At 42.2% G+C, this 13,847-nt stretch overlaps 3 protein-coding genes across 3 annotated transcripts; 1 reads left to right on the forward strand and 2 right to left on the reverse strand.

The window, feature by feature from the left end:
* Nucleotides 1-955: 955 nt before the first annotated feature.
* LOC129723041 (cuticle protein 19-like) lies at nt 956-1,751 on the reverse strand. Its single transcript, XM_055676980.1, has 2 exons — nt 1,695-1,751; nt 956-1,593 (listed from the first exon to the last, which is right to left on the reverse strand). The coding sequence occupies exons 1-2, from the start codon at nt 1,701-1,703 to the stop codon at nt 1,204-1,206; spliced, it is 399 nt and encodes a 132-aa protein (XP_055532955.1). The 5' UTR covers nt 1,704-1,751; the 3' UTR covers nt 956-1,203.
* A 10,376-nt stretch (nt 1,752-12,127) lies between these two features.
* On the reverse strand, nt 12,128-12,711 carry LOC129724682 (cuticle protein 19-like). Its single transcript, XM_055679777.1, has 2 exons — nt 12,578-12,711; nt 12,128-12,502 (listed from the first exon to the last, which is right to left on the reverse strand). The coding sequence occupies exons 1-2, from the start codon at nt 12,584-12,586 to the stop codon at nt 12,197-12,199; spliced, it is 315 nt and encodes a 104-aa protein (XP_055535752.1). The 5' UTR covers nt 12,587-12,711; the 3' UTR covers nt 12,128-12,196.
* Nucleotides 12,712-13,052: 341 nt separating this feature from the next.
* On the forward strand, nt 13,053-13,612 carry LOC129724683 (cuticle protein 19-like). The gene is made up of 2 exons (XM_055679778.1): nt 13,053-13,184; nt 13,243-13,612. Exons 1-2 carry the CDS (start codon nt 13,176-13,178, stop codon nt 13,546-13,548), a joined length of 315 nt encoding a protein of 104 aa, XP_055535753.1. The 5' UTR covers nt 13,053-13,175; the 3' UTR covers nt 13,549-13,612.
* The last annotated feature ends 235 nt before the right edge of the window (nt 13,613-13,847 follow it).

Consider the following 13,847-nt stretch of genomic DNA (forward strand, 5'->3'; position numbering starts at 1 on the left):
GATTTTAAAATGGCATTTGGAGACAATTTCTGGCTTCTGAGCGTCATTCTGGTTAAAGTAACATTCATATTGGGTGGTATTTTTTCATTTTCGGCTATTTTCCAGAAACCGGAAGTCGCCATCTTTGAATTCAAAATGGTGTCCGTGATCGATTTTTAGCTTCTGTGCATCATTCTGCTTCCGGAGATTTTCCGGTCGCTATGACGAAATGTCGCAATTGAACGAAGAACTTTATGTGGAACAGAAGGGATTGATAGTGTCCCTATAGTGAGATTTGTCGCTATAAAAATGTCAATACAGAAAGAAGAATGGATTACCTGCGTTTAACGCAGTGAAGATGCATAAAACACGAGAAAGAATGTTTTTGCTTTCCTCACAGGCTCAGGGTTATTCCATGAAATCAATGACCAAACTCTGAACATCTCAGCGAGAAGCTAAACTAATTGTAATTATTGGTTTTGATTTTCAAATCTAAATGTAAATTTTTATATTTCCTAGAATTGAATCAAAAAATAAGTATCCCAGCTGGTCTCGAGGGACGATGCCAGTCTTAAAAATTAGAGATCATATATTCGAATGGTTGGGGAGAGTCTGTCTTTGTAAGGTCGTAGTTGCACGTACGAATAGTTAACTGCGATGTCCGTGTCTAACCAGAAGAGTCAAATTCTAACTGCCAAATTATAAACTTTGCTTTGCTAGTTTTGTTAACCATTTATCAGTTCATTTGGTGAATTTCTACATTTATTAATTTTTTGATGATTGATTAGTTCCTTGTTCACTACTGAAATTTTAATTATGATTTTAATTTAAATTCTTTTTAATTAAATAGGCAATTAATCATTGATGGTTTAGTTTTAGAAAATTTAAATTTATTGAAAGCATGCTTTTTTTAATAATTTTAGCTCTGATTTATTTATCAATTAACAATTCAAATTTCGATTTATTGAGTACTGAAGGTTATTAAAAATCATCGTAACAACGTTTGGAATTACGTTTTAGATGTTCTTTTTACTTTACAATGACATTTCAATCAAACATCACTCGTTCACATAGCTGGAACTTGTCAGGTGAAAAAAGTAAAACTCCTGTTTTAATATATTTGTACACATACTTTATTCATTCACACTTATAATGAGGAAACGGTCAACGCTTCCAGGAACTCTGCCGCATACATCAAACAATGTTAGCTATGGCTCTGCCGTCTTAGTACCGATGCTTCTTAAGGGGTTTATGCACAATCGGGGCTGCCACGATGGGGATGGGCTCGTGATGTACAACCGGGGCCGGTGCATGACCGCCAACTTTCTTCACCTGAATTTGAATTCCTCCGTGGGCATCGGAGTGGTATTCGACAATGCGATGTCCACCGTCGGGTTCATCCAAACTATACGAACCCTTAACTACATCCCCGTCTCGCTGTTCCCACTGGACCTTGTGGTCTCCGGTATGGGCGTCTTTCACCCCGTATTCGAACTTGTACTGCGGATGATGGTGATGATCCTCTTTTGGTTCAGCATAGTGCTCCGGTTCCGCAACGGGTTTATAAGGCAGAGCAACTGCGATGGCAGCCAGGCAGGCAAAAATGGTGATGATCTACGAATATAATGATATAACCGAATGTAAGCAACCAAATGAGAGAGAAATGATAAACAACTCGATTCGGCAGGCAAAGTGTCAGTCTTAGTGTATCTCACCTTGTACATTTCAAATCGGGGGCTTGGTTTTCTTCGAAAGGTGGTTGATCGGATGCTGTGAACTGACTGATGATTGATACTGAGGATACGTGAATATTTATAGCTCGCTGCGGTGCTTGAGATAATTAACGTTGTCGACATTTGGCTCAATTTGGTAAATCAGTGGCATTTCTGTAATCATGTGTGCAATCTAGATGTTGCTTATTGGAGACGAGCAAGAAACGAGGTTTGTTTATACTCCACACATGGTTCATTCACTCCGGTTTAGCCTGGGGGCTTGCTGTTATTTTTGCAGGAAAATGCTTGCCGATCACGCGATTGCTTTTCAATGCTGCTTCCGTTTTAGAGTTTCCCTTTGTTATACAATATAAAGATAGCAGTGTCAGTTAAAGATAATGAATATCTCTCTTATCTCATGTCACTACATATTTTTTACTAGCTTTCGAGCCAAGGATGTAGATTGTGTAGAGAAAAAGTGCGTGCTTTATGTTCTCAAAAAGGCAACTTGGATTGCAGACGAAGCCAATCAGAATATGTTGAAATCAACACAAAAATTTGTATGATCAGGAATCTGTCCAAAATTTGTAGGTTAAATTTTTTTACGTCATTTGCTACTTAGAATGTCTGCTTTGTTCAATTGGCCTTTCCAAATCATCGCATTAATAATAAGGGAGTGTTGAATTGCTCTATGTTGTGTTCTTTTGAAAAACGTGGCATATTGTTGTGCTGAGACTTCTACGGTGTTGCTGATACATTTTCAATGATTTTTAGATAACTATTCGACCACATTGATGGTTAAGCAATAGTCTACCATAGTCTTTAGTATCAATTCTTTTGTTCTTTTATGCTATGATGCGACTTTTTCCTTTTTCTCTTATTTGAAAATTTTAATTTGAACAAACTTGCTTGGAAAAATATAGTTTGAATTTTGCATAAAATGATAATCTAGATCTGTTATAATCTAACTGAATGTAGAATTCTTTCTCATCTTATCATCATCGGTGCTTCCGGGGTAAGAGCTGTGCACATCGATTATGCTGACATTGAAAAACCGGCCTTTGATCCTCAATCGGCACATTCGGGGAGTGATCGGTCACCACCCAATCACCCGCTTCTGAATCTCGTCCATTACCCAGCTGTACCCAGCTTATCTGTATTGCCGCAGCTCTTGTAGATGATATGACCATCCCGAACCGTACGTACCATAGAATCTATTGGTATTGCTTTTCGAATCATGACTAATTTGTGAAAAGGTTTCATGAAAAAAGGGTATTATATTTACGAAAATTTTGACGTGGGATGTTTTTATTTTCTATACTGGAGTACATTCTGTAAAATTGGACATGAGGCTGGCAAATGTTTCATCAGATTTAATACGATAATAACAGCATAACCACATGATTGATAACAAAAACCATTATGTTGTTATAGATAAAATGTTAGACAATTCATTAATACGCTACATATCATCATGATTCAATTGCTCAACGGTAAAAATTGATAAAAAGTTTAAAGAAAAATTTACGCGATTAATGAACCAATCACATACGAGCATTCCTAGCACAGACGACATGAACAGACACTAGTCATTTTTTGTGACATTCTCTGTATCAGTATAAAAAAATGACAGTGTCCCAACAGGTCAATTATTGTTTGCTCCCATGAACTTAGACTAGTTTGATGTCTCGAAGGTAAAGGTTTTTCCGAATGTTTGAATCAGACCTTTTAAAAATTTGTTAACTTTCTGTTAGGTCGTAATAAAAACTGATGTCTTGAAAGAAAACATGCTGGTAAAGGTAGCAGTACCGTACAATACAGGACGAGCTAAGCGTAGCTGGTCTATCATTGCAGCGGTACACGATTTATATTCGCATGAAATCAAGGAAAAAAAAAAACTGCAATGCTGCTGCTGATGGTGATTGGCAGTTTATGTTATGAATGTGGTTATCCTTAAACCATTCAATAATCAACAAAAATTGATCATTTATACAATGATTAAGTTTGATGAAGAAAAAAAAAACAATGATTATAAGTTGTAAGTTATTTTTATTTCCTTTTATCTTCGATGTTCACTAAATAATCGACATAATATCGCAAGAATAAATTCCTACAGACACAAATTTATGAAAGAGTAAAAACCGGCGAATGCTCATGAATTTTTTGTACATTTGCGAAGATTCATTCAGAATCTTTTTAGGCTGCAACATTATTAGAAGATATTTTTTATTTTTAACTTAACGAATAACATACGTATATTAACAGTCTTCGTAATGTGTACAGTGAATGTAATTGTTGGCAAATGGAAAAAAACATGTCAAGCAAAAAACCAAAATAAATCTTTTGAAACTTTTACTTCGTTGTAACTGTTGATTGCTACAATTTTTTGCTGGAACTTGCTGATAATTTTCTTCGACATATTTTCTAATGCTTCCCTATTAGTGAGCCTATGTAAGGGCTCCGAAATTATTTTCATAGAATACATTTCTGTTTAATCAGAGTTAAATAAGACAAAACCATTTATATAATAACGTGAATATTAATGGATTTCAAAGATTTGGTTTTTAAGTAAATAAATTAATTCTGGCTTAGACACATTAGCAGAAATGCTTAGTGCTTATTCAACAACAACGATACGCTTGTATCGTGGTCGATAAAGGTAGTTTTAACAGAAAACAAACACTACAGGCACAATATATGGTTGGTAAACGGCTGGGAAACGACTGGGAAATGCATACCAGCAGTACACCCGTACTAGTTGACATAGAATAAACCTTAGTGTGGTTCATAGCATGATGACCAGCAACTCCTATCCTTACCTCCACGTGGTACCGACTGGGATACGAGCATCCAAGGGAAGATCGGTGAACCGGTGGGAACTTGGTCGTATACTGATAGGGTAAGGGGAGCTGTTCTCCTTGGAGTGCAGCTTACCTGAGCGTCTGTTCTCCAGGTTAGGGGTGGCTCATAAAGCAACTGATCCGGAGCGGACGGCTGAACTATGACATGCGGTGTCTCGCCAGCTACACCCTAGACGGCAGCCCCGACGCGAGACTAGGCATAGCAGCTCTAGTAAGGAAGCATGTTGAAATAAAAAGGACAACGATCCGAAATTTGGCACAAGAAATGTTAGGACTCTGCTCGAACCTGCACGCGTGGGCATCTTGGCCAGAGAGCTACGGAAGGTAAAAGTGGAGGTAGCAGCCATACAAGAGTTGCGTTGGCCTAAAACCGGAGAACGTGAATTCCGGGCGGTTGATCCGACCGCGGGCACTTTTTTCAATTACCACATCTACTACAGTGGCGGTGACAGGGTGGAACGGGGCGTTGGTTTCGTGCTACTCGGAAATCCAATAATAACCGTCAATGCGCATTGAGGATCAAGGGCAGATTCTTCAATTACAGCCAACGTGTACGCGCCGACAAACGATAAAACCGATGACGTAAAGGAGGAGTTCTATGAGCTCCTTGAGAAAACGTATGGAGAGTGCCCACAACACTATATGAAGATCGTCATCGGAGATACGAACGCACAAGTCGGACGAGAGAAGTTCTTTCGTCCCGTTATTGGTAGGGAAAGCCTTCACTGTACCACCAACGACAACGGCTTGAGGTTAGTGAACTTCGCCGCGGCCAGAGGAATGGCGATCTGTAGTACCCATTTTCCACGTCTGAACATTCGGAAGCACACCTGGAGACACCCCAATGGAGAGGCCTGTTCACAGATCGACCACATGCTGATCGACGGCCGTCTATTTTCAGACGTTATAGATTTGCGGTCCTTTCGAGGGCCGAACATCTCGTGGTAGGCAAGCTTCGCGCAGGTTTGTCCAACGTATTTAAATCGAGATCGGCGAGGTTATCAGTAGAAGGAGTTGCTGCAGAATATATTCGGAAAGTTGATAGACGAATCGGTGAACTAGCTGAAGGGGACCTGAAAGAGCAGTGGAAGCACATCCATGATGCGGTCAGCGAAACAAAGCGAGAAGTGATAGGCATGACAACGGGAACCACGCGTAGCGGGTGGTTCGACGCTCCCAAGTAACACACGTCGTATAGAACAGTTGGGATAACTCCTCTAATACAACCCTTCCGTTATAAATTTCAGTTGACATTACCTTTTCCATGAGATCTCTATCACCAGAAAAGCGCAAAAATTGAAGGCTACTATAACAAGTACTGGTTCTATATGAAGTATTATATAACTTCATGAAAGCCAGCCAACTTATTAGACTGAAGCTGCAAAAAACATTTCGAGTACCAATACGGTAAGGAAACGTTCGAAACAGGTTATTTTCAAGTTGTAATTGCTAACTAATCAAAACATCGTTGACGCAAGCATAAAACTTCAAAACAAAAAGATTACAGAACGGCGCTGATTTATATTAGGAACAATAAAAAATAGTGATTATGGCGTTTCGAATAATCACCAAAAAAAAAGGAATTTTATTAGATCAACCTTTAGATGCTTGTAATACAAAGTTCTACGTGCTCGTCAAATTTCATGGTGAAACATTGTGTTCTACTTCTGAAAAACTCATGCGCCATTCATTGTATACCGTTTTCTACTTGTCAATAAGAGGAATACAGATTATGCATTACAGAATGTTCGCTGATTTATTTCATTGCGAAGAGTCAATTTACCCCACTACCGCATGGGCTTGGTTCGTAAACAACTATCTGGCATCTCTTTCTTACATGCGTAGTAATAAGCAATGTCGTTTTTTTTTCTTGGGTAGATCTGCACCGACGCGGGCTGGCTTGCTTGCTCGAGAACTACAGCGGCAGGGAGTCGAAATCGCAGCGATTCAGGAGGTTCGCTGGCCAAATTCCGGAGGAAGGGAATTCCGTGCAGTAGACCCTGTTGCACGCACTTCTTTCAAGTACCACATCTACTACAGTGGCGGCAAAGCAGCGGAACGGGGCGTCGGTTTCGTAGTGCTGGGAAATCAGAAAACATGAGTCATCCGGTGGAGGCCCGTAGATGACCGTATATGCGTGTTGAGGATTAAGGGCAAATTCTTCAACTGAAGTTTAATCAACACCTACGCACCGACAAACGACAAATCCGGTGAAGTCAAAGATGAGCTCTATGACAAGCTTGAGCGAATCTATGACGAGTGCCCAAAACACGACGTAAAAGTCGTCATCGGAGATGCAAACGCACAGATTGGGAGGGAGGAATTCTTCCGTCCGGTCATTGGAAGGCATAGCCTCCACTCGTCAACCAATGAAAACGGCCTGAGGCTGATAAACTTTGCCGCGGCCAGAGGAATAGCCATATGTAGTTCCTATTTTCCACGTTTGAATATTCGGTAACACACCTGGAGGCATCCAAATGGAGAAGCCTGCTCCCAGATCGATCACGTACTGATGTTAGGTCTTTACGGGGACCAAACATTGCTGAAATCTCGCACAGAGAGGACGACGCGTTTCGACATTCAGCGGTTGAAAGCTTATGGCGTGGCAGCAGAATACGCCAGAGAGCTGGATCGACGGATCGCAGAACAGCAGGAGGAAGGAGTGGAAGACATGAATGAGCTGTGGAGCAGTATTCACGGCGCCATCGAAACGACTGCGAGAGAGGTGGTAGGTACGACGCGTGGAAGACAGCCTAACGGCTGGTTCGATGCCGAGTGCCAGAGAGCGACAGATGAGAAGAACCGTGCCAGGAGCCGCATGCTTACTGCGGCAACGCGTCAGAACAGAGAGAGGTACAGGGTGGCAAGAGCTGCCGAAAATAGAACCCACTGCGGAAGAAGCGCGAGTATGAGGAGCAGGTGCTCGCCAGCGCAGAGGACAGCTATGCTCAAAACGACGTGCGGAGATTCTATAGAACTGTCAACAGAGTCAGAAGCAGGAATTTCCCTGTGCCGGTCATGTGTAATGACAAGGACGGCAACCTGCTTACTGATAAACCGAAAGTTGCAGCCAGGTGGAAGGAGCATTTTCATGCGCTATTGAACTGCGAGGAGCCGGATGAGCAGAGCAGGAACAGGATGACGATTATGAGTGACGAACAAGCTGTGGAGCCACCAACACAGGAGGAGGTGAAAAAGGCGATAAGTGAGCTGAAAAACGGCAAGGCCGCTGGGAAGGACGGTATCCCGGCCGAACTTCTTAAAGCGAGAAGCGAGCGGCTGTACTATGCGATCCACCAGATAATACTAAGAATCTGGGCGGACGAACAAATGCCGAACGACTGGTTGGAAGGCATCATATGCCCTATCTATGAGAAGGGCCATCGATTGGATTGTGGCAACTATCGAGGAATAACGTTGCTCAACTCCGCATATAAAGTGCTCTCCTGTATCCTGTTCTTCAGATTAAGACCGTTAACGGAATCCTTTGTTGGCAAATACCAGGCTGGTTTTCGACAAGGGCGTTCCACGACGGATCAAATCTTCACCCTGCGACAGATCCTTGATAAGTTCCGGGAGTACAACTTACCGACTCACCATCTGTTTGTGGACTCCAGGGCGGCATACGACTCAGTGAAAAGAAACGAGCTGTGGCAGATCATGCTGGAACACGGTTTCCCTACGAAACTAATAAAGCTGAGTCGTATGACACTGGATGGATCAAAATCATGCGTGCGGATAGCTGGCGAGACATCAGTCGCGCTCGTAACGTTGGATGGACTGAAGCAGGGGGATGCACTCTCCAACCTACTGTTTAACATCGCTCTTGAGGGTGCAGTAGGAAGAGCAAATGTCGAAAGAAACGGTACGATCATCACGAAATCTCACATGCTTCTTGGCTTTGCGGACGACATCGATATCATCGGTATCAACCGTAAGGCCGTGGAGGAGGCCTTCGTACCTTTTAAGAGAGAAGCAGCGAGATTGGGACTTGTCATTGACTCTGCCAAAACGAAGTACATGGTAGCTGGCAGAGAGCGTCGGAGTCCCCGTGGTGTTGGTGCTGAGGTGGAGATGGATGGAGAACGATTTGAAGTGGTTGACGAATTCGTTTATCTTGGTACGCTTGTGACATGTGACAACGGTATGAGCCGTGAAGTGAAACGACGAGTTGCAGCTGCGAACAGGGTTTTCTACGGACTGCGTAACCAGCTAAGGTCCCGTAGTTTGCAAACTCGCACAAAACTAGCGCTGTATAGGACGCTGATTTTCCCGGTGGCCCTTTACGGACATGAAGCATGGACGCTGAAGGGAGCTGATCGACGAGTGCTTGGAGTTTTTGAGCGTAAAGTTCTGCGATCGATACTTGGCGGTAAATTGGAAGGTGGAGTGTGGCGCAGACGCATGAATCACGAGTTGTACCAGGTTTACAAACATGATGATATTGTGAAGGTAATACAGCGGGGCAGGCTTCAGTGGGCTGGACATGTAGCCAGGATGCCTGACGAGAGAGCCGCCAAAACAATCTTCAGTAGAGAACCAGGAAGAGACCGTCGACTCCGTGGTAGGCCTCGCACGCGGTGGATGTGCGCGGTGGAAGAAGATGCACGATCTGCTGGTGTACGGGGAGACTGGAGAACGGCTGCCCAAGACAGAGAAGCTGGACATCTCTAAGTCGTTCGGCCCTAGACCGGTGAACGGTCCGTTGGCCAAAAAAGTAAAGTAAGTAAGATCTGCACTGACCCAATGCAATAAAGAAATTCGCGCATTCGTGGGTCAGAATTCGCCATAACAAAGCGCATGCGCAAATGCGTTGCTATGACAACATTTACCCAGCGCCTGCGCAAATGTATTCAGTGCTGATAAAAGTCATTTTCCCCAGCAAAATTCTTCGAAAATTACAGCCAATCATTTTCAATTTTCCCTTCCAATGATCGCAGCACTCTTTCGGATACACTAGATTTTCACTAGATTCACTAGAAATAGATCGCGCGCATCGTTCAGGGTTACGGAATAAAATTTGACGACAAATCCAACCAAATGATCTTCACTTCAAAGCGAAAAAAAAAAACAAACAGTCCACTCAACCAAAATGAACCTCACCGAAGCACTTTTTCACTGACACTGACCGATGCCTTGACAATCTTCGTTACCTGATAAACTGATTTTGTTGTCTTGCTTTCATCGCATGAAATATAATGAGGTGATTTGACAGTTCACTTCCATGCAAAAAGCGGGAAGGGAGAACTCTGAAAGGATTGTAAAAAAATAACGTTTATGGATGCTTTTTTTTCACTTTCACTCAAGAGTGTCAACAAATATCAACCCTGAATGTATTGTTACGCGCAGTGCAACTAGATCGACAATCGTCTCGTTAGTGGCACTTTCAATTAATTATAAATTGATTATAAAAAGCAATGTACAACCTTTCAAGATGGATTGTTTCTGTAGCTTGAATATTGAAGTTTTTTTTCGCATAGTTTCAACGTTATCTAGACTTAAAATATAACAAAGCTAGAAAAATTTTGTTAGATATACGGTGACATAAAATGAAATGTGCGGCTGCCCCGGCTGGGCATTTCATACACAGTTTTTCTAATAGTGTAAACATCTGGAAGACAACTTGAAAACAAGTGCCATACATGTAATAGTTATTGTTCGCTTAACCCATGCTATTGAAAAGCATCTCCAAAACCAGGAAAAAACGAGGCTGTTTTCGAAATGTGGTTGAATCACTGATTAAAAACAACTTCTCGCAAATGATGTATTTTAAGTTGTTTTCTGTGCAGTTTTGATAACATCATAAACACAAGCTACAGACGAGCAGCGGCAGTTTATATTCAATAATCTATATAATACAATTATGCTACAAAAGAACATCTCGAGAATGAGAATATAACAACACAAGTTTTCAATTGCGCTTATAGTACTCTTATATAACTACTGTCATTGTGAATTTTTTTCTAACAGGTTTTGTGTGTTACTTGGGGAGTGTCTAGATGTGACGGAAGAGAAGAACCTAGCCTACACCAACACGTTAGTAGCAGAACAAAATCATTTCAAATCGACTGGAAATACGCGGAAATTTAATCGACCATTTTTAATTTGAATGAAACTTTGCACACGTATTTGGCTTAGCAAATTGAGCATTTTTCACAGGTGGAGAGATTTTTTACACCCATAAGTTACATTCTAAAAGGGCGTATGCCTTTTGGCATAGGTTTTATTCGAAGCATTGTAGCCCAGGAACCGTTGGTTGTATAGAAAAACTGTCTGAGAATGAGTTGTAGGGAATTAAAAATGCATCATAAAAAAAATATACACTGTACAAAAAAAATTTTTTTGACCAAAAAAAAATTAAAAATAAACATCAAATTTCAATTTAAAAAAATTTAAAAATTTGCTTCACCAGGCATGACACGAGAAGCTTCTTTAAAACGATCAACCGAATCAGGAACCGCCAGTACCTGCCATGTGTAATAACAGGGAGGGAAATCTGATTACCGATAAATCACTGGTGGCCAGGCATTGGAAGCAACATTTTGAAGTGGTGTTGAACGGTGAGGAAGTTAGGAGAGTCGTCGAGGGGAACAGGATAGAAATTGGGGAGGACGGACAAGCTGTGAACATTGGACGAGGTGATGAATGCTTGCAAAGAGCTAAAGAACCACAAAGCCGCTAGGAAGGACGAATTATCGGCCGAACTTTTCAAAGTCAGGCGCGACCGGCTGTATAGTGTAATTCATCAGATTGTCCTAAGGGTATGGTATGAGAAACTATTACCTACGGGGTGGTTGGAAGGACTCATATGCCCTCTCTACAAGAAAGGACATTGACTAGACTGTAGTAATTATCGAGGCATAACCTTCCTCAATTCCTCTTACAAAATTCTCTCCCGTATTCTGTTCCAGCGACTGAGGCCGTTGCACGAAGCCTTTGCTGGAGAACACCAATGCGGTTTTCGAGTGAGGCGATCTGCACCGGACCAGATGTTTACCTTGAGACAGATCCTCGACAAGTTTCTAGAATACAACTTGCAGACACATAATCTGTTCATTGACTTTAAGGCGGCGTACGATACAGTGAAACGCAGCGAGCTGTAACAAATAATGCTAGAACGTGGTTTCCCAACAAAACTAATTAAACTGTTACAGCGACGCTTGATGGTTTCACTTCATGCGTCAGAACAGCGGGCGAATTTTCGGACGCGTTTGTGACGTTAGATGGTCCGAAGCAAAGTGACGGGCTCTCGAACTTGCTGTTCCACATTGCTTTGGGAGGTGCAATACGAAAGGCAGGTGTACAGAGGAGCGGCCCCATCATCACAAAGTCTCACATGCTTCTGGGCTTCGCGGACGACATTGATATAATCGGTGTTACCCGTAGAGCAATCGAAAATGCCTTTACGGCTATCGAAAGGAAAGCTGCCTTATAAGGACAACAAACAAATTATTGAAGATTTAAAATACTCTTGTTTTGAATTAAATACACTTCAGATGAGACCTGGTAGTGGTGATATGTATAGCGTTTCAACGGAATACTCAGTGTGCATTTCAAAACAAAAAAAGTGTCGTTAGGTTCACATAGGATGTTGTTTTTTATTTTTAGGAATCGTTCTAGTTCTTTGGCGTAAGATTTCGATGATCAGTAGTGCTGGTGGATGTTAGCATAGCTTTCGCCGTGGGGATGATGAGCGTGGCCATTGCGCTGAACATGCGGCTGGAATCCGCCATGATGGTCAGAGGTGTAATCCACAACGCGGTGGGTGCCATCGGCTTCATCCAGGGTGTACTGTCCTTTGACGTGATCCCCATCCCGACTTTCCCACTGGCTCTTGTGGTCATGGGTGTGGCTGTCCTTTACTCCATACTCAAACTTGTACTTGGGATGGCTGTGATAGTCTTCAAAGGCTGACGCCGCAACAGCCAAACAAACAAACAGGGCGATTATCTGTCGGAAGAGGAAAATTTAACAATTTTTAATTAGCTTCGGATTGCGTGCGATGCAAATCTGTAATTTAACTACTTTGAACATCTCGGAGCTGATACTGGTTTGGAGCTGTGAACTCAAGCAACTGGATTGCTGGAACGGGACTGATGCCTTGATCGCTGAACCAGAGAATATTTATACTAAAAACAAGTTGTCTTTTCTTCCCCGGCGTCGTCGAATCTGTTTGTCCGCAGCAGCCTAAACGTTTCGAACGATTTCACACCTACTCAAGTGCCATACAGCTTAATTGAAAGTATATTTTTATACGCTCGTTTAGTTTTCTCTATTAACCTTGTTAGAGGCTATGTAAAGTAGCAGCCAGAAACTCACGGTTCGCTGCCCATCTCGTGCTGGTCGATCGAAAAATTCAAATCTCCCCCGGTCGAACAATAATCAATCATGTATAGCAGCCGACATATATGCGCGCAACATGCATTTTTTGCGTTTGATCGCTTGACAAATAGTCGGGTGAAATTTTATTGAATCGTGTGGTCATACGTGTTACAAGAATGGAAAAACAACCCCGCAGTACACGTTAGGGCGCCTCGTATAAATATTCTACCGCAGCGCCTAGTCGATATCAGTCAAGTTCCAGCGTTTCATTTGAACAACAATCGTTCCACTAAGCTCCAACATGTTTAAGGTTTGCTGGTTGCAAATTACTTCTGGTGTAGAGCATAATTTAATCTTTTGCGTTACAGACTATTGCTTTGGTTCTATGCCTTGCCGTCGCCATCCTGGCCATCGAGGATTACTACAGCTACCCCAAGTACAAGTACGAGTATGGTGTTAAGGATCTCCACACCCATGACCACAAGAGTCAGTGGGAACACCGTGATGGAGACCATGTTAAGGGACAATACACGCTTGATGAGGCCGATGGCACGCACCGTATTGTGGATTACAGCTCCGACCACAAAACCGGATTCCAGCCACATGTCCAACGTAAAGGACATGCTCACCACCCACACGGTGAAAGCTATGCCAACATTCATCAACACTACTGAACCCGTCCCCAAACCAATGACATAGACCAATTTTCAAAAATATAGAATCGAATTCGGAAAAAAATATTTTGTTACCAGGACTTTGATATTGAAAGAAAAACAAGTTGTTTATTTCAAACCTTACCGGAGCTACGCGTCCACTTACATAGTTTATGTCAATGTCAATATGCATTTATCGTTTCATGGCCATTCGCGAATTATTCGCGATAATTGATCTGAATCGAATCACAATATTGGTTTTCAACACCGCAATTAACTTCGCTTGTCCCTAGCATTCAAGCCACTTTACGTGACGAACG

Source organism: Wyeomyia smithii, chromosome 2 (genome assembly GCF_029784165.1).
Source record: "Wyeomyia smithii strain HCP4-BCI-WySm-NY-G18 chromosome 2, ASM2978416v1, whole genome shotgun sequence".
Lineage (NCBI taxonomy): Eukaryota > Metazoa > Arthropoda > Insecta > Diptera > Culicidae > Wyeomyia > Wyeomyia smithii.